At 41.6% G+C, this 23,426-nt stretch overlaps 1 protein-coding gene across 1 annotated transcript in view; it reads right to left on the minus strand.

Annotated features, from left to right (window-relative positions):
• Positions 1–22,626, minus strand: part of klu (zinc finger protein klumpfuss) — a gene marked incomplete at its 5' end in the record, with an annotated part of 96,737 nt that extends 74,111 nt beyond the window's left edge. The window contains one exon of the mRNA XM_011497229.1: positions 22,525–22,626. Within this exon, the coding sequence (XP_011495531.1) occupies positions 22,525–22,626 (102 nt within the window). The remainder of the gene's footprint in view (positions 1–22,524) is intronic.
• Positions 22,627–23,426: the final 800 nt, after the last annotated feature.

Below are 23,426 nucleotides of genomic sequence, written 5' to 3' on the forward strand. Positions count from 1 at the left end.
CTTATTTAAGGTTATGCGTATGCTCAATGGAGAGAGGACGTTATATTCATGTCCTACTTTTAACAATGAGCCGAGAAATGGCGGCGTCGCGAAGAATCCGTTAACTTCTAGTATTTTTTCATTCTTTCCTTTTTTGATTAGTTTTGCAAATAATACAATGGATGGCCAAGGACACGCCTTGTCTACGATAAATGCGTGAGTTCTTATGATTATAGAAATTTGTATAATTGCATGCATATATTGCACTGGAGGTGTCGTAAGGACCGTGGATTGTGGGCATGGGAAACTTGTAAAATTGATTGATAATAGAGGTAATCTCCAAGTGAGATGGTAACTCTTCTATTTGTAAAACATACCAACAGTCGCCCGAACATTGTCCTTAATCTTATAAATTTTCTATTTAACATTCGCACGATTCTCTCATATCATAATGATATACATCACAGAAGTGATATAGTGTGTAGGAATGACGGAAGCAATTATATGTACGGACATGCGCGTGTATACGGTTGGGACATGGACGTGGGGAAACAATTACATACGTAAAAAAAAGAAAAATTTCCAAATGTTGTCATTTACATATTATCCAGATTTTTCTTTTATTGAATTGCAAGAGATATATTACTGTCTGCATTGACAAAATCCGAAGATTTTCATTAATAACGAAAGCATAGCTTGGAACCTTATAGATATTATGTTACTAATAATCCTTAAAATTAATCAAGAGATCGCGAGACATTTCGAGACAGAAATATAGTCTTTATTTTATTAACTTTCCCTATAATTTTCTAATAAATCCAAAGCGCACTCTTTATTCTCCAATCAAATATGTATTTTATCCATGTATTTTCCGATATTGCGATTTATCGAACGAAATATTGAACAATTTGATTCTTAAGAACCGACGAACGTGAAACAATGTATTCTGCATGCTTAATAATGTGTTGTATTACATACATTATGCAATGGGTCAGAATACAGAGTCTATCAGTTAGTTTAACGCGTTTAAAAAACTATCACAATACTATTGCCGTAGTGATATTGCATTGCATCAATATCAATTAATTTTATTACTTTCCCGAATGAATAATCGCCTCTACACATATTTTTTAGACAACAAAAATTCGCTCTGTCATTTCAAATTACAAGCACGAAGATTGTATCAAAAAGTTTCACATAGGATATTGAAGCATTTCGTTTTTTTTTGCCTCTGCTCATCTCTGATGCAACATTTGAACTTTTCTTTGAGAATGTGCAATACGTTACGTTACAACGAATCATCAAACGTGTCTCTACCTCATCGCACTCTTACGTCTTCATAAAAGATTTTGAATTCTCTTACATTACGTATCGAAGGATTTTGAAATATTTTCGTTTCATTTTTAACTCTTGTAATATAAACACTTTGCTTCGTATCATCAATGATTGTAATAAAAAAAATTTTTTTTTTTTTACACACATTACCAAATTCGTATCAAATAACACGCACAGGCTCGCGCGCATACTTTTTTCAATAAAAAATCCAATGAGAATTGAACATTACGGTACAATATTTCCAAGAGAGATGTATCCTTAGAAGTTTTCAGAAGAATAGGATGAATAGATTGCCCGGACAGTAAATATGTCAATCATACTATCGGTAAATTAGCTATAAGTCCTGTTACATATTGTTCGCGTATTTAATAAAAGTTTAAAAAGCCTCGAGAAAAATGAAGAAAAAAAAAAAAAGAAAAAAAAAATTAAAATAAAATAAAATAAAAAAATCCACTCTTATCCAATGCATCCTGGAATAATTGTCGACTATTACCAACATTAATTCCCAATAATAAATTACCACATAATCCAGGCGAGCTATAAACTTGAGTTTGAAAAACTAGTCATAAATACCGACGTTAAGTCGGTAACAGAAGCTAATTGACGATCGCTGCTCCTCTCCCGCTCGTCTCCTTATCGCCACAAAAAGGACGTCGTAATATCGCCCGTTAAATAAAGAGCGAATCGGTCACGCTCTAAGTCGATGCTTATTTAACTTGAAAATGAATGGGCCGAGTCCCGTCGGGGCAGCTGACGTCGCTGTTCACCCACGCATGAGTTTTCAGACCCGTTTTTCCAGCGGCTCAATTTGTTGGCCCAATCGCCGAGACTAATGCGACACGCCGTCGGACCCTCTAGTGCCCTTCACAGGCTTAGAAGCGCCTGGAACCTGGCGATCTTTCCGATGACTAGCACAAATGCAAATCCCCGAGGCGCGCATCGCCTATTAATAATGCACTTCCTCGCTACGCGCTTTTATTTCAACGAAATTACCTTTCCTTTTCTATTTCGCGTCTGGAGCTTGCAGGCGTGCGGGCAGTCCTCGTGGGTCTCGGCGGTAGAGAATTTGAATTTTAACAAGTCGAAGCTTGAAATTTGGCGGTTAAGTTTAGCGCGGATTGTCGCCGCGTACGATTGTAAATGCGAATCGCGCGGCTTCGTGAAATTGCCGTAGCTTATTACGCGGACGAACAACTTCCCATCGAGATTTCATAAGGGACATTGTAATGGGAGAAAGTATTAGAGCTATTAAGAGCGGTCGGATTTTAAAAACACTTGGACATAGACTGATTTACCGCGTCACTTATCTCGCGATTGGAAAAATTATTTAAATATTTACAATGACGCAAAAAGTAGCGGGATCCTGGGGGAATGGGGGCTCGGCGGTGGCACGCGCTTTTCCACGTTGCAGGACATTTCTCGAAGATTAAAGTTTGATTTATCAAAGACCGAGGCCCGGACTTTCTAAATTGCACGAGCTGCGTAGCGCAGAAAAAAAAGGCCAGTCATTATTAAATAAATAAGGCCCGGTTTTTCGTTGAAAAGCGAATAATCTTAAAGGCGCGGAGCTCGCATAAATCGCCTGTCAAAATATAAAGTGGCCGTAATTGAATCGAAGGAAAACGAATAAAAGATTCGTCTCATTAGGATGTATATTGACATACGAGAGGCGTTTTGTTACAGTCAATTTGCGCGACTATCTGTGCCGCTCGATCTCGTGTGAGCGCGTGCGTGCGCGACGACGAGGAGAAACGCATAGAGTCAGTCCCACACGTCGCGCAACATAATGACTATCGAATCTCTCTTTAATATATCTCTCAAGCGGATTTATGCGTACATCCGTACGAACTTATGTACGTCGTATCTTCCGCAATCGACGTTATATGTGTTAAAGGTCGATGCCGATCATCGTCGAGAGAAACCCTTTCAAATCCATGGCGTCCTCTAAATCATACGTATACGCGCAGCGATGAATAAGCGAGCCGACTAACTTTTATTGCGCCAGATGAGTGCGCATTCGTAAGCGGCATTCAAAGTGCGCACGTGTGGCACGTAAAGTGCGCGAATCAAAAATTGTTATATAGAGAGAGATAGAGAAAAAAAAAGAAAAAAAAAAACGCGCCACATTGAGGAATATCATAATAATTTGTGGTTACGCGATGTAATGGCCAATTGACGAAAGTTGATAAATTGCCATTGTTACGTACGAGAGTTGAAATTCCACTTTTCGCCTGTCGGCTAATATACGCGACTATTGATAATAATTGTCCAGCCATTTGTAGATATGAAATTACAGGACAATTTTATCGAGCATAATACATCCAATTAATTATAATATTCTAAAAGTCGGTAATGCCGCGATAGAGTAATTTTATCAGATACTAGGCGCAGAAAATGACGTTTTTATTAGAATTATATGATTTAAGAAATTATCCACGATGTATTGGTTATTTACACGATTAAAAATAATTTTCTTTTGAAAATTCTCCGTTCGTACGAGGTGCTTGATAAGTTCTTAAACAGAAAATTGTCTTGAATATTTTTATACTGATTATCGCAATAAAATCAAGTGGTTGGACTGTCTTTTATTAATTTAAGGCTACGTTAATATTACCATAATCGAAATTTTAATTAAAGTACGAAACTGTTAGGCGAAATTTCGATAGTTAATTTTTTATTTTAACGACGTTATTACTAATTGCGAAAAGAGTCAGTGCTAATTTGTCGGTTAATGTGGTAACCCGTGATACTTACTGCTAACCAGTTCGTTAATTTTAAAAAGGATTCTTTAATTAAGCTGAAATTTTTTTAATGAAAATTGAACGACGACAGGCATAGGGAATGCTATGGGGATGTAGAAAAATCCTGAAGAAGCTTCGACTTAGGAGTTCTGATGGCGAGCCACGCATTTTGGCCGCGTTATCGCTAATTTTAATTGTCCTGAAAACCGTTTAATCGTCAGCTCAATGATCGATGACTTTGGTACGCAATGGCTTTGGTAGAAGTTTTTCAATGGTAGAAAAATGCAAGTGTTAAAAAGAAACTTAAGCAAAGGCATAAGGTTCGATGTCACGGTATGGATGCTGTGCACACAATCGATCATACATCATCTCTATATATATATATATTTATTTTAGAGAAGTCTAATGGAAGGCGCAATCCTAAATGTCTAACTGTAAGCGATTGACCGTATTGACGAAAATTTTATAAAAATTTAAAGCGGTGCTTTGAGCGACATACGATATTTTAGCCGAGCGGGCGTGCGAGGATGTGCGTATGGAGAAATGTGAAAGAGAGGTGGGGAATATTAGTTCGCGCGTGCTTGATTCTCATGCTGTCGACGGGATCATTAACTTTCCGTCTCCCGACAAATCACACGCGAGACTATGTATTACTCCGGTGAATACAAAAATTCTGCACGTCTGTGTGCCTAAGTACTTAGTTTGCGTACGTGAGTTGACGATCTACGCTGATACCTGATCGAAGCACAATCTTTATCTGTTTTATGGAGAATTTGTACGCCTAGGCGCTTCTTCGCACCTGAGAATGTAATTTTTTGTTCTCCACGTAAAGAAAAGACAAATAATACTTCGCGAATTATTGAGTGTAAATGCACTGGTGTTGCTATTTGCGTTGCGTATAAAAGTGCAGAAGTCTCAATAAGCGCTATCTGTTGAAAACGGCTAACGGATTTTTGTTATTTTTATAGGCCTTTGTCCGTTAATGTTGGTAATATAAATTTATTCTAATAATAATTGACATGCTTTTGTCTGTTAATTAAGCAGATAAGATTTGCTATTTGAATGGACAAAAGCCAGTTTATAAGGGGTTGGTGGTGGTGGGGTGGGGGGGGGGGGGGCTTTCAATTAAGTACGAAAAAAGGTTTGCTTATGGAAAACTACTGTTTGGGAGCTTTCAATTAAGTACGAAAAAATGTTTGCTTATGGAAAACTAATGTTTGGCGCTATACAAGGAAAGTTGACGTCAAAGGAGCATTCGTATTTATTTTATGTTTATTTTCAATTTAAAATTTTAGGAAAACATTACATTCTATCCTCTAATCCTGATGCTTCGCAAATTTATTCAATGCACCTTTGATCGCAACTCTTCTTTAAGTATAAACGATAATTCATCATTAACTTAATAATTATATATAGTTTATTCATTTATAGGCTATTTGTTTCCCTTCTTAATCGTGAAAACCTATTAACCAAATTGAATTTTATATGTTTATTTAGTCTTTTGTATTGTATTGAAAATTCTGCAAATTACCAATAATATTGTAATTATCATACTCAATGCACTTGAAAAGATCGTAATTTTAAATAAAATTCATATTTTAAAGAAATGTGTATATTATAAATATTTTATTATATTAAAGTAGTGGCAATAGATTGTTGGAAATTCTGTTTTCCGAAGAAATATTACAAGGAATACCGTAGTTCATTATAGTACATTTGGTTTATTATATGCAAAAAAACTTCGCGCCATAGGTACTAATATTAATTAAACAGGTAATTTAAAATAAAAGTTTGAACGCTCGTAATGTTAAAAAATATTGATAAAAATTTCATTGAGCGTGTGTACACATAATTTTATACGGGAGGATCCGAGGGGAAGTTTTTTATTTCAATCTCGATATTGCCATTCGCAATGCGAAATGCTCACATTGAAAAGTGAAAGCCATTATTCGTACAAAGGATCTTATGATTCCATTTCAAAGTGGCAACATAATTTACCTTCAATTTCGCTGATACACGTGACGATCAGCCTAGAATTTTTCCGAAATCTAAGGCGAAAAAGCGAAAGAGGAGTTTAATAGAAGATGTCTGGTCGGTTACTCTCGGCTTAATTTCCACGCGAGCGGCAATAAGGCGAAACATTAACGGAGGCTCAAAGGCGAGATCGCGCTCTAAGAATGCCTCGCTTGGCTCTAAATTTTTCAAACTAAAAATAAAGGACGTAAGTATGGTACTTAGTTAACATAATCGGCGCGTCAAGCTTGCAAATTACCCTTGAAGGAATTTATTTGCATGCGAGTGAGATGGATGGAAAGAGAGAGAGAGAGAGAGAGAGAGAGGATGAGAGAGAGAGAGTGAGAGTGAGTGAGAGTGAGTGAGAGGGGGAGGGGGGAGCGAGCGAGGGAGCGAGCGAGGGAGCGAGTGAGGGGGCCCCGAGCCTGTAACGACCTTATTAAGCCGGCGTAAAACTCCTCGGGCCCAATTTTGCATAGAGCTTCTTTCGTTACGCCGATGGACGGCGCAGAGCTGCTGCTGTTTCTGCTTTAAGCTTTAACAATGCTCGGCCTCAACACCTACGGTGATTTACGAGACGCGAATGCGCACCCGAGCAAAAGGAGAAAAAAGTCCCGAGGCGGCATACATACATGTGCGCCTGTACGTTGAAGGGCCTTGGGAGAAGAGGAGCGTCGAGTTTTGTAGCGGTTTCCTATCTCTCTCACTCGCACCTTCCTCGCTTCTTGGCTTTGCTCGATTTTTACTCGCGAGAGGCGAATGTGGAATGGGCCCATATTTAAAAGGAGCGGACGATGCCTATGCCCGTGGATTTTATCTCACTCAATGCTCAATGACTCCACGACCGCTGCTATTATTGAAAAGTGGAAAGTATTTGACAAACTTTTGGGCAGTCGTACGTAATTATACGCAAATGGATATATGGATAATATTGATTTATGGTTCTCTATTCGTGGCATTGCTTGGACGATCAACGTAACCAACGATATCAAATGCCAAATCTGATGGCTTCATTCGATAAATTACCATCAGGAAATTTCGATATTTTACGTCCGATTATCAGCTTTTATCCAAAGCTTTATATATTGCATTTCCACAAACGAGGGTGCAAATTACGATTTTCACGTAAGAGCATCGGTCCGTTTTATCTACCACAGCTTCCACGACAACTCGAAACTCCAACAGATGGTTCCGTCAATCGCGTATGGAGTACCGAGTACTACTATTAGTAGTGGTACGGGATACTCGCTTCGCCATTTCAGACACATTGCATACGCAATGACATTACATCATTCCAAGAATTTAGATTGAAAGCACTCGAAGTAAATTATTTTCGCGAGAAATAAGCCGCGAAATTGATATTTAAGGGATAGATTTATAGTTAAGAGAGAATACGAGGAGAGAAAAATTAATTAGCCTTAAGTTATATAAATTCGATGTCGTAAAAAGTGTTTTTTTTTAGCTTTTATAACGGGGAATTGAAAATTAATATAAGTTATGAGTACAAGCGGCGATGAGTAGGAATGTAAAAGTGTCGGTAAACATCGAATTAAAGTCCATGATTAATTGTCGTGGAAATTTGATAAATCAGGCGGGCTGCCACGAGGGCATAATGAGAAATTTGGAAAGAATTCGCGTAAATTGCGAATTACGAATGAAGCCAGCTTGATTTAGCGAAAATTTATTTTTTGCGACGTTAGTATCGCATATCCGCAACATTGGCAATCTCGGACCCCTCGGCTCTCGGCGGCTCGTGCGCCTATCCGATAAGCCACGACATTATCGAATTCGGTGGGGTGCGAGCTTTCGCGGTCGTCGTGCGTGCCAGCGCGCTTTTCGCATATCGTCGCCGTGATTGATAAAGTTAATTCGCGGCGGTCGTTCGTTGGCGAGTGAAAGACCACCGGGAAAGTGAAGGAGCTAGGAGAAGATACGGAAGCAAGACGTAGGAAAACGGAAGCGAGACAGCGAGTTGTCCAGACTCGGCCGTGAAAAAGCAACGAGCGTTGTTTCGCCCGCTCGGTCTAATTGGGTAGCGATGGGGTAGCGACGAGAGGGAGGGTGGGTGTGCTCGTTACGATGGTGGTGGTGGAGGAGTGGTGGCGTCGGGTGGTTAGGGTGGGGCGGGTTTCGGGGATAGAGAAAAATCAAGAGATAAAAGAAAAGCTAGAGCCGCCGCTCGTGCTTTCGGCAAGGGATGTCGAAGATGGAGGGTTGCCCCACTGTAAGGAGTATTAACCGCAGCCACCCTCCTGGGCGTGCGCGCGCGCCTTCAGGGGTCCCCCAATGAACGGGCGGTGGGGTGGGCAATCCTTGTGGGGATCGGGAAAGGGGGGCCCCGGTAGGGGAGAGCCGAGCGGGTCGGGCAGTGGCGGCGGTGAGGGGGAGGCCAAATCGACACAGGACCCCAGGTAAGATCTTACATAAAGATCGCCGGGGCACAATGTAACGGGGCGCACGGGTCCTATCCTATCGCACCCTTGTCTACGGTTGCGCGCTCCTTCTCTCTTACTCCTTCTCTCCGTTGTGCGCGCGAGCTCTCGCCCTGTCCCTTTCTCTTTCTTTCTGGAGGAGAGTGCGCGCGCGCGTTTTTAACGAGTCTCGGCGACGGTGATTTAGACGACGACCGTTATGACGAGGCACATTTCTCGTGCGAACGTACACGTCCGTCATTCGGCTATCGATGCTGCGCGTAATTTTTTTTCTTTCTCCGTATACGTCTCTGTCTCTCCATGCATTTTCTCCGTTTCTTTAAGGCTCTTTTCATTATTTCTCTCTCCGTACATACAAGCGGGAAATGCGCTTAGTGTTTGCTCCAGCTACAAGACGCGCCGTAATTTATAGCTTGTTTCATTTTTCCTTTGATTGCCGTGGTTGTAAGGGCGTCGATTATCGTCGAGGGTTACGAATTAGAGGGTCGCCCGGAGGTCGAATTTGAAACATTAACAATTTACTGTCGATAAAGGTGAAAAATTGATTAAATGTTAAACATCATTTATCTCACGATATATGTCGATATATAAATACTCGTTAATTATGTAAATATTCGGCATTGTGTTCGCGCAGTTGTAATAGTCAAATGCTATTGTCAATCGCTGCCTCGTGTAATATCTCAATTCATATAAATGGACGGATTTATTGGCAAAAAACACAAGTTTTCTCATTCTTGATAATATGATAATAGGGGATTAAGAGCGGTGTCGTCGATTGTTGAAGTAAAAAAAATTTGTACCCGTTAAAAAAAAAGCCAAATCAACTCTTGCAATCACAAAGGAATTAATAGGAAATGTGTTATGAAAGCAATTTATAATGAGAGTGCGCGTTAAATAGAAACGAATTTGCAATGATTATGTAGCAAAGCGCGTCACATGGAATTGCTTCAGTTGACTCCTACTTATCTGCTGATTTATGTATTTTTTTTTTTTTTTTTTTTTTTTTTTTTTTTAAAGACAAACAGCAGTCTCTATATAAAGAACTGTGCGCTTTGTTTCTGTTATGGTTGGTAAATGGTTGTTCGAGCAACGATTAGGCACGAAAGAATAAAAGAACCAAGTGCCGGCAAAAGTCCGGCAGCATTTTATAAAATTGACCATAAACTTGGAAGTGTCTAAACATAGAAGCGTATCTCGACTCGCTCGCGTACATCTCCACGTCTGCGTCGTTCCTTCATTCGCTCGCTCGTTCGCTCACTCGCCACGAAGGCAAACTGTCCGTCTCCCTCGTTTCCAATCATTCTCTACCTCCACCTCCTTTTCTTTCTCCTCGGCGTCGAGGCTGCACGGCGAATGTTTCTCGCCGGCAGCTACGCTGTCTTCTGGATTATGAGTCCTCGGCCTCAGTCGCCGCGACGTATAAACCAGTAGTCGACGTAGGGAAGGTCGTAATTTTTAAAAACTCGGATAGGTACATTGTAATTGCCGTTGTGCGCACGCTACCGTTCCCTTTGATAGGCTCGCGATCGCCGGTCACAAGGAGTCGCGCGACATTGTCATTCGAACTTTATGACGATCTCATTCTTTTTGTCTCTTCGACAGTTATGTCGCGCGGGCCACACGGCCTACCTCGGGTCAACGGTTATTTATATCTTGGCTTTTCGGAATCGTTCGGAGGCGAAAAGTTGCCACCGTTGCATCCTCGGCTTTGCGTGGATGGATCATTGGCGGATGCTTTTGGCTACGAGGTCGTTTCAAAGGATTTAATGAAATATCGATAGATAAGCCGCCGCTTTAATATAAACCCTTTACGTTTTCAGATCTGACTCATGGCTAATTGACGAGATAGAGGAAATGGGATAATGGGAGGAGATCGATGGCTGATTGGCTTCGCGCACCGCGCCAAGGATAACGTAAGCCTTTGTTTACGTACCCGAGTCTTTGTCCTTTATGCAATTGTGCTACGAATCAAAGAGATTTCTCTCTCTCTCTCTCTCTCTCTCTCTCTCTCTCTCTCTTTCTCTCATTCTACTTCCCCGTCTTCCACATTGCATCGCGGAACTTCCGATCACCCGATCCGCACGCTATCGATCTTCCTGGAAGACACGAGCGTCTCAATAAAAAGCACAGCGCATCAATGCGGCCGCGACGAATGGAAAATTGATTTTCACGCGCGGCTCCGAGGTACGGGCTCGCGTAAGTCAGGGCGCGCGTCTTCTCGAGTCGCGAAGAAAGGAAAAGTCCCTGTGCGCACAAAAAGTTATATGCGCTAGCGGCCAACGAGTCAGCCACTTCCCCCCGTACCTCGTAAAGTAATAGTCCGAGGGTCGAGGAAGTGGGTATACCCCCTCCCATCACCCCCTAACCCATCGACACCTCACCCCCTCACCACCTCACCCCCTCCATCACAAGCATCGTCTTTTCACGCACGCGCTCCTGATTACCCGTAGGTTAGCGCGAACCCGTGCGATTCCCATGTTAATGCCAATGGTAATAGTCTCCAGGTGCTCTCACGGCTCGCTGAACGAACGGCAGAGACGCACAATGACCTGCCGATTTTGATTTCGGAATCGGCTCCTCCTAATTTATAGTTCGCGTCCTAAACTCCCTCTACGTCCCTCCTCCCCGCCGTCACCGTACTCACTGGAGTCCCATTGCTATTCGATTTACCGCCGGAATTTACGAGTTTGCGCGCGAGTTGATCGAGTGGAGTCGCACCACGCGGACAATCGGTATATTCCGTATCTTATGTAGGTCAGGTCCACGGGGGTTGATTTTACGAGCGCTTTGGGGTGGCTTCATTATCGCGAGCTGAATGGGGCCTTCGTCGGTAATGCTATTTTAATAATGTCGATGCTCGCGCGCGGTTAGTCGCCTCTTTGTTTGTTAGATGTTTGTGTCGAGAAATGCGGTGGCGGCTGAAACTGTAGCGGAAAAACAGTAAATAAATGCCGGCGTAGTAAAAATTGTCATCCTGTATTTGTCTCCTTAGACACTTTTGTTAATAGGTGAGAAAGCGCGGGCTTGGGCAGTAATGGGAGAAAGCCGTTTCTTTAAATGCCTTTTAGATTCGTGCCATTATTTTCAGATCGTCGATCGATTATCGCACACGGTTGCACGTCGAGCTGAGAGGGGAAATTGTTTCCTAAAACATTGGATTATTCGATCGATAGTCCCGAGTAAATAGTCGAATCCCATTGGCTAATGCTCATACTGCTAATAATAACGCTAAACGAACATGAAAATTAAGCAATTGAGACGTTGCGTCGTCTGATTAACGAGAAAAAGCAGTTGCAGGACGAGACGATGTTTCAATCCGAAAATATTTAAACATTTAAGCGATTTTTCCATCTTAAAGGTGTATAACGAAGGATCTTAAATGTTTAGTTAATAATAATCTGTACTTTATAATAGATAATCTTTTTTGCACATTATAGATTTTATTTAATTCCTACAATCATTTTCTTCGACTTATACAGTTTTACTCGCAGGATTTTCAATTTCAGTTTATAATTATATAGCTTGACACAAATCTATATTTCTCCCCCTAAAGCTCGATCACTTAAAACGTTACTAAATATAGTCTAAAATATGTTTGTCATTGATAATTATATACTATATTTGAGAAGATAAATAATATGGATTACGTTACCCATCACTGCACGATAGTACAGCACAGTTATTGTGACACTCGAATTTTTCGAAAGAAAAACGAATTAAGTAAGGAGAAAAAATTCAAGGGGCGAAGGGGTGCGCGCGCGTGCGTGCGTGCGTGTGCGCTCCAGCGAAACAAAGAAGTAGAAAATGAAAAAAAATAATAGGATATATGGAGATCAGGGCCGACAGGGATGAGACTTTTTTCAATTTGCCATAGAGTAACGAGCCCCTTTGGGGTTTTATTTTTGATTACGATACACAACTTCCTTGGACATGAAAATCGAGGCCGCACTGGATGGGAGCGACGGTAGCAGTCTTCACGAGTGATTTATTATCCAATCGGAGGTGAAATATGACTGGCGGTAAATGACTGATAAGTAAGCGAAAAGGTGAGATTATGCTTTTGGTAATGAGTTACGCTATAACGCGGCAACAAAATACCAAACCAGTTATCGACTGCCAATGATACGAAGCTTGGCTCCTTGGATTTTAGAAAGTGGTGGCGGCCGCGTGTCGCCACGACCTCGACCGCTACCTAATCTCCGCACGTCCAAAACAACTCAACTCTCCAGAGTAACAACGGAACTACAACGGCAATTAATCGTGAGCCGGGGATTTATGGGCCGGCGTTTGTCAGCGCGTAAGGAGGCGCGGGCGCGTCTCACCCTCGCGAACACCGGGTGGCCCACGAGGGAAGCGTAGGGGGAGACGTCGATGCGCGTCTTCGAGACGGCCATTGTCAGGACCCGTGCCCCATGGCCTTTGTCGTTCGGATAATGCCCGTGAGTTACGATTTATTTAATGGGCCCGAGGCATTATTTGGCTTCGCGTCGAATCTCGTTATGGCGCCGCTGGCCTCTCTCCCTTCCTCGCGCGATCACTCGTTTTTTCCTCCTGCCCCGTCTCATTATGCTTTCCCTTTAGAATTTCGCTCGATCTCGCAACAGGGCCCATCGGGACTCGCGTTCACGGCGTCGATTCGATGCATCTCACTCCGTACCATTCGCGATCTCATAATCGCGGACTTCCATCAGGATTGCCTCGCGCGATCCTCGGATGATAGAACGTCGACGCGAGAACGCTGCTTCTCTTTCTATCAAGACGCTATTCTTCCAGCGGACTCGGCTGCCTCGATTACAAGCGAGGATAGCCATTCATATATATTGTACTTTCCTTGGAGCGCGATAAAATCCATGGAGGCGGAGGCGCATTCCCCCTGGCTTGCCTGCCGTTCATTCAGACTCGTTCATTAGATTTTGTAAGGAGAGAGGGAGCGCGCGCCCGCGTTGTTATCATTGTTGCTAGTTGTTTGCTCAAGTTACATTGTAAGGCTGAAAAACTATATTGACGCGGGTTTCGTTGACAAAGTGAAATCACACCTTTTAGGACAATAATGACGAAGAAATCGCGACAATTACACGCCCCGAAGTCGGGAGTGAGAATGAAAGGCGCGCGGGTCGTTTTTCGCAGTCAGTTTTTCGGCGCAACAAGAGCCGAGCCGCCCGCTTCCTTCGTGCCTGCCTCAGCAACGCATCCCCCTCCCTCGCGCTCGCTCGCGCACACACGCACACGCACACACACACACTCTCTCTCACTCTCTATCTATCTATCTCTATCTCTATCTCACTCTCATGCTCCACCGCTTCGACGCTCAACGGGGCGTGTAAACTGGCCCTCTTGTGTCGCGCCCGTACCCGAGATTTATGTACGTGGGCGTCATTGTCGTGCCGCGCTTGTTGTACATCTGCGTCCCGCTGACAAATTGGCCGTGGCTGGCCTTTGATTTCCTAAGGCGAAAAATCGGATATATCGGCTGGATCCTGCTGCATGTAGGCTTGGCTTCCGTCGGTCAATGAGCTCGCGCGCGTTATTTTATTGCCCCTCTTTATTATGTGATGCCGCGCCATCGGTGATTAATCGACTCGATTCCGTTTACCTATTGATTTTATTGCTGTAGAAGTCGGCCTAATGTGTTAATAAATACTAGCTACTTCGGCAAACGGATTCGGCCCTACTTATCTTTTCACAAGCCACACCATCTTTCAACATCCTCCCGAATTGGAAATCCAATATCGCTAATGGAAGGCAACTACCAAACTACCTTTCGCGGTGCTTTCAGATCATCGTGAGTATGATCAGTGACGTGATAATCGCAGATATAATGTAGATTGGCGCATTATTACTCGCACATTTGCGGAATGACGCGTTTTATTATTGCTTTCCTCGAGCGCGGCTCCTCGGATCGAGTCCAGTCGGACGTAAACGTTTATGATAAATTGAATCTTCCCTCCAATCTTTCCCCTCATACATTCAAATATCAAGTCGAGCATAGTTTATACGCTCGGGAGGGAGGAAATGGGAAAATGGCGGGAATCTGATGGACCTGTCAAAGCGCGAAAATTCGAGCCGAGAGGAGGGCGAACAATGGGACAGATAACCCAATAACCCATTACTCCGGGCAAAAGTGCGTCAGTCAGAAACATTATCCCCCGAAAAAGGCCATTCAAGCATTTACTATAGACGTGCGCCGCGCACGCGTCAGCCACGGTGGATTCCGAGATTCGATCGCTCCCTCTCACTCTCTCACTTTCTTGAACGGCGGGACAATAAGAAAGAGACGGGGAGCGTCTTCGGATGTTCCGACAGGCTCTTTGAATGCAAGCTCTCGGTGAGGATTTGAGAGGAGGACGAGAGATTTAGGGGCCCGCGTTTCAAGGCAGCGAGCGAGGGTGGCTCGCATGAATTGGGCCACGCGCCGCCGCTGCCGCTGCCGCCGTCACCACCACCACCGCCACCACCGCAAAGGCTCTTCTTCCCCCTCTACACTCGGGACCTATAATCTTTCCTTCTTCTTTAGAGTAGGCACGGAGGCTAGTCAGAGCCTTTTTCAATCTTGTCTACGATGCGATCCCTAGACGCCTTTCGACTTCTCGTTACCTCGGTCTCCTCGTCCTTCTCCCCCCCCTCCCCCTTCTCCTTGTATATATATATGTTTTTTTTTTTACGTGGGCAGACTGTTAGATCGACTTACTTTGACGTGGCACTGATTTCTTTCTTTCTTTTTTTATTTTATGCTCCTTTCTTCGACATTTAGACCGTATTTTTCGACGGTTCTATTGTCTTATGAAAGCGGAGATCTTCGGCTCCTGATCCTCAAAGGTAAGTCGAGAGTTGGAAAGCACGGCGGGGAAAAGAATTTTACGGGATGATTCCTATATTGTTGCACGTTTTAACGATCGGGTAAAACTTGTTTATAATTGTACGAGGTTTCACCGTTAGTTAATGAGGATCATGCGTTAATTAATTGTATTGAATGCTTCGTCTCGTTTAACCTTACATGTCGATAATACAGACTTTTTGATCTATGATTTTCAAGATTTGTTTATAATCTATGGTTTTAGTATAAAGTCATTTAATTAAAATTAATACTATTTCCGCCTATTAAAAATACTTGCATTTTATTATTATTATTATTATTATTGTTATTATTTTTTTTTTGTGTCGAATAATAACAATTTTGCAAACGATATTGATTCATTGGTGATTAATATTTCACTTGGGTAAATTGATAAATAATGTTAGGTTGCCAACAACACTCTATCAGGTTAGTTAATTAAACAAATACTATAAGAGTTTGTGACAATAATGACTTTTTCTTTCCGCCAACTGGCACTTTCCTTTTTATTTTCTTCTTAGTATCGGCTTCTTAATACGAATGACAATTGATTGAAAAAAATTTCATGCCATTATTAAGGCCATTATTAATTATATTATTTTACATTTTGCAAAAATTAACTATATCAATGCTGAATAAAGTAAAGATGGTAAGGTTTTATATTCTTTATATTCTATGCTCTCTGTATGTAATAGCTGAAGCACCTTTAGACCTCTTTTGCCAACGTATAGTTACACACTATTTTTCTTTTCTTTTCTACGCACATCCTCCCTTTCCTTCTCCTTTATTTTAAAGTCGACTCCTTCGCTCATTCTGCTTGTCTAGTCTTGCAGTGTGTATTCATTTTGATGCTCGTTTTTTTTTTTTTTTTTTTGTCTTATCTTGCCTTCCTCCATTCGATCGTCGAATCCTTTATTTCTGTCTAGGCTCACGTCATCTGCCTTTCTCAGTTAGAAGGCCAAAGCTGGCCATCCGCCATGTGCAGCGAAAAACTAAAAATTGGCCAATAATTTATAATAGTTTAGAATTGATAATCTATCTTCACGTGCATGTCGCTTAATAGTAATTGTACGAAGAGATATGCCGTTCTTTAATATCTGCTTAATAATTATTTATGAGCAACGGTTTTTAGCTAAACTCTATAACTCATCGCGTATTTAATATTAATTTCATTTTCCTATTTATAAACTATTTCATTTTCTGGAATAATTTCAAACCTGATATCGTTTTATTTATCTTGCGAGGATATATTTTTCACAATTACTCGTTTCTCCATTACGCCATTCGATAAAATTCAAATTCATTTTATCAGCTAATTGTTCATTCTCGATTCGACATTTGTCGAGAAGCCAGAGCATGAGGCTTAATTTTTCATTTCCAAGCCTCGTCATAGGGACATTTATATTTCACGGAATATCAGAAACAATCAAACTAAATTTTGTCCTTCTAATATTTACGGATGTCACGAACATTGTGATAGTCGAGTACACTCTCGAACCATCATCAATTCTCCTTGCCATCTTCTCTTCCTCGGTCCTTCCTTTTTATTCAGCGAACGTCCTCTCAGAGACTCGTCGTTTGTCGCAGAATCTAGGCCTACGAGTGAAGGACGGTAAAGTCGTTGATGTACTAGGAGAGCCAAAAAGAAGGAAAAAAGGAGAAAAAAAGAAAAAATCGTAAGAATCGAAGAAGCAGCTGCTGGTCGCGAAGAAGTTGTGAATTTGCAATTCATTCGTTCTTGGCTCGTCGTTGTGCCTTCCTGTCCCACTCCTCCCGCCTTCCATTCCGCACCACGCCAAACCTCCAGCATAGCTTCTTGTGTCCGACGAGCAGTGGTGAGCTTTTGATGTTAAGGTTCAATGATGCAGACACAAGTTGTTGACGTATGGAGTAGCTATTTTCGAGCTTTCGAATCACAGTTGCAGCTTATAGTTTAGATTTAATATTGCTGTTGCTGTTACATTGGTCTTAAATTCGAGATATTTCAGTTTTAATTAAGTAATTGAATGTTATTGTATAGGAACCGCAAGGCTTGTTTGATCGTCTAGTTCGTGTACTACTATATTACACTACTAAACTCCATTTCCTCTTCATCATTATCGGCTTTTTCTTATTTTGAAAGCTCGTTTAACTGCAGTCGAGTGTCTTTAAGAAGTTAATTTTGTCTTTTTTTCTTTTTTTTTTTTAACTCGAAAGTATTGAATTTCATATGAAATTTATTTTAAATGTATACTATGGGAATCTATTGAATTTCCTTTTTTTCATCTATAATGATTCAAAAATTGGTCATTTATTTTCATATAACAAACGAATGGTTATCCTTTATTGATACCTTAGGACCAAAACAACGAAAAATAAATTACATATACAATTTCATACGTACACATGTGCATGGATAGATGCATATATAAATAAATACACATACGTGAAAGGTGCCAGTACGCGCGCGCGCCTGTCTGGCTGTGCGTGTGTATGTGGAATAATACGATAATGATTCAGTAAAGATAAGAATGCTTCTCGGTTGAAAATTTGATTAAATTTTCAACATATCCAATACACAATTTTTCAATTTAATTATTATAATAAAATAATAATATTTATTTAGGTAAGTAAATTATTTAAATAAGTAAAACAACTTCTTATTTTAGAAAGTGTCAATACTCCTTAAATCTTACTAAAGAATACGATGTTGTAATATTATATACAAACACCATTTAAATTTGATACTTTTACAAGCATCCACGCGCGTGCATCCGCATGCGTAAACGCACGCACACGCACACGCACACACACACACACACACACACACGCGCACACGCACACACGCACACAAACACAAAAACACATATGTATATATACTAATGCGCATTCGCGCATCTGTTTACATTCACTTACATGGATTCTAATAAATTATCGACTAATTATTTCTATCTACTTATATGTCTATCTATAAGTTCAAATATGTAATAATTTTTTCACGATAGGCTTTATTCCGTCATCGTTTTTAGTTATTCAGTAGCTGCAATAAAAATTAGCTTTTACAAATTTAATAAAAAATCATTGATTTTTCTATTTCAATAAACTATAGAATTTTCATGCGCAATTAGTTAGTTATTTGAATATATTGTTTAATCACTATCACGATCTGATGAGTTTTAAGTATTTAAAATTTTACTATTTCTATAATACTTTATGAACAAGTCGAAGCATTGAAATTATATTATATTAAATATGGAATTCAATTTTATGATGCAATAAATTATTTACTTATGATTAAAAATAAATTGTAGGCTAAATCTCGATAAGATTGTAATTAAAATTTATAAATTTGTATACTAATCAGATATTGTGCAATTGATATTAATAAAAGAATTTTTTAATATTATGTTTAACACTTGCTACTAAATATTTAATAAGTAATTTATTGTAAAATACTGATATTAATAATATGGCGTCTGCGAAATCACCTTTCGGATGAAAAATGTGGTTTTCGTCGGTGTTTTAAAAGCACTGTCGCTTATGAAAAAATTTATCATTGAATAAATTATTAAAAAAAAAAAAAAAAAAAAAAAAAAAAAAAAAAAAAAATCAGAAGAGAAAAAAAAAGGACAGTAATTAATTACAGAAATTGTTGCGTAATAGTAGATAGATTTGAAACGATAGAAAAATTGTAGTCTTTACTTAACTCGTGAAGCAATATTTTTCAATGAATTTATATCAAGGGGTTGCGTAATACCGACCTTTATCATTCGATCTGTCATATCGATATGTATCGACTAATGCGTCCTAAATTATAAAATTATTCCGATTTATGTAAAAACTAAAGATTATTACCTTCCTAGCAACTATTATTTATAATTAAATAAATAAATAAATATATATATATATATATATATATATATATATATATATATATATATATATATGTATAAGGTTAGATAAAAATGTTTTCACTATTATATTTTAATCATTAAAGTATTGGCTTGAAATTATATGCAGTCATTGATTATTACTAGGCGAAAGGTGACATTAGCGTGATTTCATATAAATCAAAGTAAATATTTAAGTCGATTCCTTTATTGATGTAGGATGTACGATGTGGTGGGGCGCGTTCACAGGTAAATATAAGTATTGCACGTCCTATTAACTAATTACGTCAAACATAAAATACTTTTACAATCTTATTCACGGTCGGCGAGAAATTTTTTTTATGGCTTCTTTGGCGAAAAGAATTTTTTACTCCTATTTAAAAATTCATTATAAATGCTTCGAAGTATTACTTAGGCGTGATGTATAAATGTATAATACATTTTCTATATTATAATTGGAAATTATGCCGACACGAGTCGAGCGAGAGTACGCACGTACGATTTATTTAATATTTATGTTAGTGTAATTTATAGAGGTTTCGCTTAGCGGCTAAATAAATGATTCAATCGCCTTAAGTAAACAATGATTTTGAGATGGGGTTACCTTGTTATACAACGTTTTTGAAGAATGTCCCAAGCATCATGTCGTTTTACTATTTGAATTTTCTGTTTATTACCCAAGCAGCGTTTATACGGGCGGACTGTGTGGTATTAATGGAGTCCTTTGTTGATGTCGAGGAAGGACAGTAAATATATGTTGTGGGCGTTCGTGTATCGATACAATTTTCACTCAAAGAGCAATGGCTACAGATGTTCGGGCAAGTTGAGCGGTAAATTTTTAACTAAGAGACTATCCCCCCCCCCGACGCCGTCTCCGACCGCCCGCCTCACGCCCCACGCATGGATGTATATTAGCTGCATCACACGCGCTTAGCATGGACAACTTCAATTCTATTATATTTAATGAAGATAAAGCGTCGAATTGTTTCCTACGGGACAACTATTTTAACTATATCCGAGTGGACGTTTATAATTAGCCCTACACCATAATAAATATCATTGCTGCTTTGACAGGTGAAATTATCGAAGGTGTGGATGATAATTAAAGTAATTGAAGAGGTAGGAGGAGGCTTTGCATCGGTTGATTACACTGCTAATGTAGCGACGAGTAGCGATCGAGTAGCAAACAACGCCTTTACCATTAATGAAAGGAATTAATGTAAACAATCGCAGGCGTTATGGCGCTGTTTTATCGAAGAATAATAATGGTCGATGTAGGTGAAGGGAGCGGCGATAACTCAGGCGAGCTTCACTCGAATCGTCACTGTTAATTTTCACGTGTGAGTGCATGCGGATCTCGGCACTTTTCGTTCGTGCGATACCCTTTATCGCTATGTATTGGGATTCTCCTGCATTATTCATGGGCTATACATTGGAAAGGATCATTACGGCCCGGGACAGGCTAATTATAATGTCGCCGGCCAGTACAAGTACGATGAGAATTAATTTTAAAAAGCCAATACCGCGAAAGTACCTGTGGATCCACGCGAATGGGGCCGGTTAGAGGGGTGCAGCGCCGATCCCGAAGGGCAGAGCCGAGGGTGGCCTCATGGAAAAGCTCACCCTTTCATCTCCACGGACTCGGTGGTGAGATGAAGGATTACGGGCCCGTGTGCACTTATTGCCCCGGACCCATTAATGGGCCACTTACATTGTGTGCGAGGTGCAATCAAGCGGTCGTCCGACTCTAGCCATTACTTTCCCATTTTCCGGATGCCGCTGACGTCCCTCGTCCGCGCTCGACGAAGGTGTTTACCCGGGATCGTCGTTACACTCGCGCTCGTCCTTCCATCGGCCGGATTAATGATCTTTTTATTGTCTCTGCGCCCCTGCCATCGGCTTTTATAGCAAAATTAGCTCGATCATCCAGCGCTTGGCTTCGCTTTATGCTTATTAATCCCGGGGATAGTAACTGCCACACGACTCCCGCAACATTCCTTCGAGCATGGCTGGCTGCTCGTAGCGCTTAATGACGTCGTCCCATCGGCGCAAAATAAAAGTCCGTTATTGACCTTGGAATTGTTATTTCATGCGCCATTAGAAATTTATGGGCCGTTTTGTGGGAGAACCGTTGTTCGCGCGTCGATCCGCACTCGTTGGCGTCGAATTATTATCCACTTTGAAAATTTCCCTATTTATCCCCATTCCCATCTCTTTGTACAATACGAAGCCAGATTTTTGAGACCGTCGCCGGGACGAGGGTCGCGCGACCAAGTTAAATTTTTTACGAGCTGTGGCCTTTTTTTCACCACATCACATTACGTTCCTTAAAAAACCACTATTCCATCGTATTTCACGATCTATTCCACGGAGAATTCAAATAAAATTGACATATGGCGCGTGCGCGCACACACGCACGGAAACAGATTGAGTGAGTGAGAGAGAGAGAGAGAGAGAGAGAGAGAGAGCAAAAAAAAAAAAATACGCGCGCTTATTTATATACCTTTCATTTACACTAGATTTTGTATTCGTATGACAATATGCGGTCTTCGAATAAAAATTTTCATTGCACTGCACGCAATATTTATATACAAATGGATCGAAGTACTTTGGTAATTAAGCGCGACACACGCTCTATGTACGCTTCTCTTGTTCTTGAAAGCATTTTAATAATCGAGCGCTGAGCAGTGACCGATCAATCAGCCGCTGGCAATGCTCAAACTTGATCGAGATTGAAAATTTGCGGGCTCAAAAAATAAAATGTTACGACAATCACCTAATGAACTTAACCTTTGCTAATTAAGTTCTCGGTTACCGAGATCGTAATATATACAGCAGGCCGCTAGCCCTCTCCTCGCATTAAAGTTGCACTTTGATAATGCAACGAGCATTAAATAACAATTACTTTCGAAATGAACTCGTGGAAGCACCGATCGCTGCACAAATGCATGCATCTCGGATGCCTGTCATGCACACGAAATTTTTGGCCGACGATTTTTGCGCGTTTCATACATAATCGAGCAGCCAATTGGAATGGAGGTGTCGTCGTAGATCCCGGTCCCGACAGACTACACTCCGGCTAAAATAGTCAGCTAGTGAATCTTACACAGCCAATGGTGCAGAATCTCATAAACGGCAACGAATGTTTACCTCCGGCACTCTCGTCTTGGCGAGATTAGCCTAAGTGCCGATATTATTGTGAGTGGGAAGCGTGACGAGGCAGAGGCGGCTACTCGTATCGTATCTCGTCGAGGATGACAGGAGGATGTGGAAGGGGCACGCGCGGGACAGATCTGCCCCCTGAGAGCTGCTGCAGCTCTTACCTTGGCTAAGGACGGCAGCGTGAAGGTCTCGTGGTGCGGCTCGTGCTGAATAATCGTGGTGATGTCGATGGAGGTCCGCTCACCGGTCACTACGGCGTCACGAATTCACCACCGGAACGGTCGCTCCTCTCGGGCGCACAGGTCGATCGGTTATCTCGCGCGCGGGCGCATCGTCGCCTGGGAAAGGACAGGAGGACGTGGCGGCTGCGAAAACGTCGCGGAACTGGCGGGCGCCGCTGCTCCAACAGGTGAGGAGGAGGAGGCGCGCGCGCGCGCATGTGTGCGTGGTAGCGGACAGTCGGGAGCCGAGGGAGCGAGCGAGAGAGTCTCACTCTCTCTCTCTCTCTCTCTCCTTCTCTCTCTATCTATCTCTCTCTCCTTCTCTCTCTATCTATCTCTGTCTCCTTCGTTCGCTTGCGCGCATGGGCGTTCGTTCTCCTCCTTATGTTCGGTGTGTGCGTGAGTGCGCGCGTTCTGGTAGGTGGAGTGGGAGGTGGGACACGCGACACAGGCGGCTCCTGGTGGGGGGGAACGAGCCGAGATTCGCGGTGGTAGGGAAGGGGGGAGGGCGGTCGGGGTGGAAAGGTACAGACACAGGGAGAGAGACAGAGTGAGAGACAGAGTGAGAGACAGAGTGAGAGACAGACAGAGAGACAGACAGAGAGAGAGAGAGAGAGAGAGGGAGCGGAGGAGGGGGTAGCGAGGGGAGGGAGACGGTATGTACGCCGACTTCCCCCTTGTACAGTAGGATTCCCGCGGTCGATTCTCCCCTCTCCTCGAGATCGGCGGTGCAACCACTTTCGTTGCTCGCGATTTCTTGCGCGCACCGACTATCCGCTACATCCGAGCGGCACACGGTGCATGCACTCCAGTTGCAGAGAAAGTGCCTGCCCATCGCCACT

Source organism: Ceratosolen solmsi, unplaced genomic scaffold (assembly GCF_000503995.2).
Source record: "Ceratosolen solmsi marchali unplaced genomic scaffold, CerSol_1.0 scaffold13, whole genome shotgun sequence".
Classification (NCBI taxonomy): Eukaryota; Metazoa; Arthropoda; class Insecta; order Hymenoptera; family Agaonidae; genus Ceratosolen; species Ceratosolen solmsi.